General features: G+C 38.3%; 1 protein-coding gene across 1 annotated transcript in view; it reads right to left on the bottom strand.

Moving 5' to 3' along the window:
• Nucleotides 1-5,746, bottom strand: part of SEMA3E (semaphorin 3E) — a 252,655-nt gene extending 246,909 nt beyond the window's left edge. The window contains exon 1 of the mRNA XM_004739629.3: nucleotides 4,982-5,746. Within this exon, the coding sequence (XP_004739686.1) occupies nucleotides 4,982-5,096 (115 nt within the window). The 5' untranslated portion in view covers nucleotides 5,097-5,746. The remainder of the gene's footprint in view (nucleotides 1-4,981) is intronic.
• Nucleotides 5,747-6,303: the final 557 nt, after the last annotated feature.

The raw sequence follows: 6,303 nt of genomic DNA on the forward strand, positions 1-6,303 counted from the left end.
CTGACTTCGCAGACTGCTAACAGTAATGTCTACCACCAATGACCAATTTGACGTTTGGTTCTTTATTATGAGGCCTTAGAACTGAGGCCACCAAGTTGATCTCATCCCAGAGAGACCCCCTCTATGAAATCACCTCAGGCTACATGACAAATCTAACACAGACGGCAAAGTAATGATAGGGCAACAAACATTTGAAAGAATATTCCACTGTGACAACATGACTACTGTATATATTTAATAGTCAAGAACAAGTATTGGTTCTGTATTATGGACAGGACACTCTCTTCATAAAAACTTGTAAGAAATGGTTTTATGCAACTAAATTATTCTTCAGTCTGAAATTGGCCCAGTTCATTTTAAATTCCATTTACTGTTTTTGCTAGCTCTGACCGCCCCTCCCCCTATCCCTATATAAAGGACAAAGGTTTTCACACTGTAATACCCAAACTCCAGATAAAGACTAAATAATGCATATTCACTCAGGGAATCACTACTGATAATACCTAGTTAGTCGCTGAGCTATGAGCTCCATTAGGAAAAACTAGCTTAGTCACTGCCTGTCTTTTATTTGCTCTGGATATGAAATGAATACTACAGTTTCCAGGATGATCAATCACTTAAAACTTTCCGCTTTTACTGTGCTCTCCTAGAATTCTACCTCAATTTTCTTTCATAAAAACTGGAAAAAAAATTGAAGGTTAGTTATAAAATGAAAATGTAAATTAATTGATACATTGCACATACTATTAAAGCAAAACTACTGGCCATGAATCTTAGAAAAATACACTGATGATTCAATCATCTTCTAAATTATTACATCCAGAAGCCAAAGGTATGGAAGATGGGATTTTGAGTGAATGCCACCTATCAGAATAAACCATATATTTTATGCTACTTAAGACCATTCTTCTGTCTTCCCTATTAACATTATCCCAGCATTTATTGATATCCAAACTCATGCCATTCCTAAAGACTTTTCTCTTTAGGACACATTTCCTTCTAAACTTCTCAACTTATATCAGTCTTCAGGAAATATTAACAAAATAATTTTTGGTTATAAAGTATTTTCACAGTTTTGCCATTTCATTTGATACTCTCAAAAAGCACCATTATTATCCCTATTTTCAAATTAAGGAAACTGAGTCACAATTACTATTAGTATAAGTGGAAGGACTAGAGTTGGAGTGGAGACCTCAGACTGTAAATCCTGAACTCTCTGAACTAAGACAAATCTGTTCTTAATTGGTTATAACTAAATATAGATAGACTAATTAATACCCTATATCCCAATTTTATACATATATATACAATGCTAGAATCTACATTCATAATGTCAACATATTTTAGGAAAGATCTTCTGCCATATTTATGCCTTTACTTCTCTATCTCTTCACCAAACATCCCCTGATTACACAGCTACTCTCCCTGGTTTCTATAATTGTCATTCATTTTTTTTTTCTTTTTAGATTTTTTATTTTTTATTTGACAGAGAGAGATCACAAGTAGGCAGAGAGGCAGGCAGAGAGAAAGAGGGGGAAGCAGGCTCCCCGCTGAGCAGAGAGCCCAGGAATCCCAGGACCCTGAGATCATGACCTGAGCAGAAGGCAGAGGCCTTAACCCACTGAGCCACTCCGGCACCCCCTGTGATTGTAATTCTTTATTGGGTCTTTGATTACCTACCCTATCTGCCAAACTCCCTTGACTGAATTTCTGGGGTTCTCCATGGACATTGGGATTTCTTCTTTGACAAGGTGCTTTGCTCATTTGTTTTTTCTTCTCTGAGCTCCATTATCAAGAGGGTTATTTTTGCCTTCCCTGTAACCTCATTAATGCAGGATGATAATAGATAAGGAGAGAACAGACATCAATAGAGAGAAGTGGCTGAATCTAGCAGGGCTCTACTCCCGTTCCTCTCTTTCTCCTTCACTTCTGTCATGAAGATCTCAGCTATTTTTTAAGGAAATCCTTGGATAGAACATTATAAATCTGAATTAATCACATCAATATCATCCTCTTTAGGTTACTGGCTATAAAGTTGGCTGTAATTCTTAACTATCCATAAACCCTTAAGTATCTTTCTGGTACCACTAATGTCAACTGAAATCTTGACTGAAAAGTCTTACAAAGCAGGATACCACTTTGCTAAGTTTTTATTTGTTCACCCAATTTATCTTAGACCTACAAAATACATTAAAAGATACGTTCTTTGCCTCAACAAGAATAAATGTTTCATAGCTTTATCCACTAGGCTTGCTCTCAGCATATTTGCTTAACATTGGAGTGCAGTGGATATTCAGTAAGATGAGGGAGGAATTCCGTTTTATCCCACTGCAGGTGGAGGGTAGTGGGAAATACGCAAGAGGATGCTCTATATCTGATACCAACTTTCTACCTTGTCTTCCCACCTTCTCTGCCTTTTTTTCCCTTTTAGCTCTAATGGCCTCCCCTCCTCTTAAGCTCTGTTTTTAGAACATGCCACTTCCATAAAAAGAGAAGGATGGAAGAGAGAGGAAAGTGCATGCCATGGGTATTTTCACATAACTTAGCTCAAACTTTGTGTATGACACTGAAACTTTTGCCTCCTTTTTGGGAAGAGACACTAGGCTTGTGGTCTCAAGTGCCATCCTGATAATGGAGGAGATCACCTCCAGGGAGCCCTGCTGGATTTATATCTTAAGGGTTAGGCAGCAGTTCAGAGGTGTTACATTATTTATATCCAGTGCTCCTTATTTTGAAGGATCACGTACTCATGTATAATATCAATCAACTAACTGACCCATTACTAAAATGTGACCAGATAGTAAGAGATTATACTCTGAAATACCACCCTCATAGTTTTTGGATACCCCCTAAAAGGTCCACTGAATTCCAAAGGGTAAAGAGTAAGTGGGGGCAGCTTACAGTGGACTGATGGGGCTGCACACTTCTGCTCTGCCAGTCCTCTGCTTTCACTGAGGCACCTGCGGTAGGCGCTTGCTGCCTCAGGTTACATCTCTCGTGTGATCTTTCAGCTGATTTTGCTAGCTAGCTAAACTGCACAAGTGAGAACATTCTATTTTCAGGTAACTATACACTGTCTTTGTATAAAAGCACAACAGTGAGCATTTCAGCCAGTGCCGTTAAATGAAAAGGTTAAGAAAAACCAAAGGGAAATTTGGTGGTAGTTTCCAGGCCAGTGTACACACAGAGAATAGCAGTTCTATTCCCACATCAAAGAACACAACGCATAAAATCAATGACAGAGAGATGGAATGAAAAAAAAACAAGAAGGATGTAATGGAGATAAGTCTGATCACAGTGTTATGCATAGCATTTAGATGCATTAGAGAATTTTAGTATGCTCTGACCATACTACAAGCTAATGAAATACTGCAAGAAGGTATCTCTGAAAATACCCTAATACTGAACTACTGAGAACAAGTACCCTAATAATGAGGTATAAAAGGCTAATGTCATGTGTAGCAGAATGGTAACTCGCCAAAACTTGCAGCTTATCTGCTTGTCTGCCTAAGAAAAACAATCCATTTATTATGTTCTTCTTCTGAAATCCTTCTTTGTCCATAATTCATCACACCAAATTTTGATATATTTGATCAAACTTCTTAGAAATATGCATTTTGATACATACCACGGTATTCCTTCCCAATTCAAATAATCAGTGTCAATGCTAGGTACTCTATTTCAAATTCTTACAAATTTAGTGTCAATGTGTCTCTTAAACTTATGTTATCTACTGGAGAGTGCTATAGGAAAACAATATAAATTTTAAAAAATTTCATAGATTGTTAATTATTGTAAAAATAATAAATTTCTATGGTCAATATCAACTGATGATTGTCCAATAAAACCAAAATAAAGGTCAATCCCATCATATGCGATTGAGGCTTCCTGTTTTGTTTCTCCCTCTGGTAAAGATTACACCTACGCTTCAAAACTACAGGTTTCTGTTCATTCTACAATAGGGACGATATTAAAGCTCACACAAGTGAAAAATGGTTCTTATGGAATTCTTGTTATGCAACTGTTATCTGTCTCAATGATTAGTAATAATAAATACTTCTTTCTGAAAATGTATTCCAAATTACTTTTAGGTCAGCAGTCACCTTCTCTCTACATGCAGGTTTTGTTTGTTTGTTTGTTTATAGGAAGAATCACCAAGCCTATTCACAACTGGCTTTTACTGGTCCTGATGCAAAAGCTATCTTTTGATAATTTATTTATGAGCAAATGCTGCTTTCCAAGACATAGCTGCAGAATAAAATATTTAAGCACTGACAGACAGAAATTCAGTGAAGCAACATGAATTTACATTAAAAGACTAGATGCTAGTGAATAGTATCTTAATACTTTAATTAATATAATTCAGTTTACAAGGATTGTTAATAAACTCTGAAAATATTTTTGCTGGACATAAAAGAAATTCTAATAACTCAACTAAAAAGCTAATTTATATCACTCATTAGTCATTCTAATTACATGGTGATGACTCTGTTATCCTGGGTAAGAAATCATTTTGTTTCTTTTCCCCTCCCCTCATCCCCATTATGGACAACACAGAACCATAATCAACTCCACTTCTGTTTCTAAAGCCCTTCTCCCACATCCTTGCTTCCCCAAATGCATAATCGGTATTTAAATACCTAACTGCTAACTTGGGGGACTCAGCCCCTCAAGGCAATTTACAACCTGCGTCCTGCCCTCTTCTGCTGTGTCTGCTAGAGAATGAACTTCTCATTAATACAACGTAATATTTACAAGACAAAAATAACATCTCTAAGTTGGCATGCGGTTTTGCACTATTCTCAGGTGTGGTTAAGTACTGACATGCTAATTAGAGGTACTTAGAATCTTAGGTCAGTTTTGCAATGATTTTTTTCAGCTGCATTTTCAGGGTCTGTGAAGAACAGAGATCTGTGTTAAAGGACTTTAATTTCTACCTCTCTCTTTTTTGTTAACGAAAGGATCTGAAGAGGTGACCTACCTTTATGTGACAGACGTAAGCGGGGGTGAGGGCTATCAGCCGTGTGCCCTCCTATCCAGAGCTCCTGTAAGTAACCCCACAGGAGCCAGGTGACAAGGTTCGCAGCTGATGCCATGCTGCCGTGCTCGGTGCTCCCCGGGCTCGCCGGGCGCCCCTCCGATCCTCACTTTCAGGTGGGTCTGAGTTTTACTTAGGACTCCCCTCCAGGGGCAGCGCGTGAGAGGCTTTGTCAGAAATCGAACGCGTTGTCATCAGAAAGCACAGTCCCAAAGTGCCATTTGTCAGGCTGTATTCGGAATATGTAAAACCTTTCTTCCCTGAAGACAGTTGTTTATAAGCCAGGAGCAAGAGGACATTCCAAGGAGTGAGCCTTCAGAGCCATGTCCTGTCCAGAGCTCTCTTCAGCAACTATGCGGACAAACTCAGGAGGAAATTGTATTTCTTTTCTTTTTTTTTTTTTTTTTTTAAGTCACTTCGGCAAGCGCTTCATTCAGAAAAGGAAAAAAAAAAAAACCAGAAACAATCCCAGAGCACACGCACTGCCTTCCCCGTGGAGCTCTTTTCTCTTCTGACTCTCCGGTCAGTCTTTGCACTGACTTGCCAAACAGCTAGTTTTAATTCACCTTTCACCTTGCTAATTAAAAACAAGAAGTGCCATTCCCTCCAGGAGTTGCAGGATCCACCCAGCAGGGATGCCGTTCTGTCAGCGAGCTGTGTTTACAGGGAAAGTTCAGGCAGGGTTGAGCTGTTTCTAGGAAGTGTTTCTGGTCCACGTGCCCTGCTCCCACCCGCCCTCCCAGTATTACTGGCCCCACGTCACTCAGCGCAGGAGACAAGTCCATGCTTTGATGGGGAGGGCGGAGGGAGAATGATCTATATAATACGCTGATTACTGAGGTTTATACAACAGAAGAGGATGGAGCCTCAGGAAGGGGCTTTTAAATGCTCACTCACCAAGATTAACCCTTGAATAAATGCAAATTCATGTTAAATAATCTATTTGCCACCATCCAGAACCCACAGTGGGGGTTTTTTGTTATTTGTTTCCACTGAAATTGTATTTTTTTTCACATTTATGTTTTTTTTTTAATTGATTACATCTTAGAAATGTTATTTTCAATTCTCGGATGGAACGTATGTTTCAAGAGCCTGATTTTAAAAAAGTCACCTGTGATTGTTTCATAAATGTGTTAATACTAAAAACTTATTTTACTTAAGCAAATTCTTCAAACCAATTTAAAGCAAATCCTTCTTCTTCTTCTTTTTTTTTCCTTAAAGCTAGTCATAAATTTCAGCCCAAGTTTAAGAATACATTTTGAAGT

The sequence above is a fragment of the Mustela putorius genome, unplaced genomic scaffold, assembly GCF_011764305.1.
Source record: "Mustela putorius furo isolate JIRA1106 unplaced genomic scaffold, ASM1176430v1.1 tig00003845_pilon_pilon_pilon, whole genome shotgun sequence".
Taxonomy (NCBI): Eukaryota; Metazoa; Chordata; class Mammalia; order Carnivora; family Mustelidae; genus Mustela; species Mustela putorius.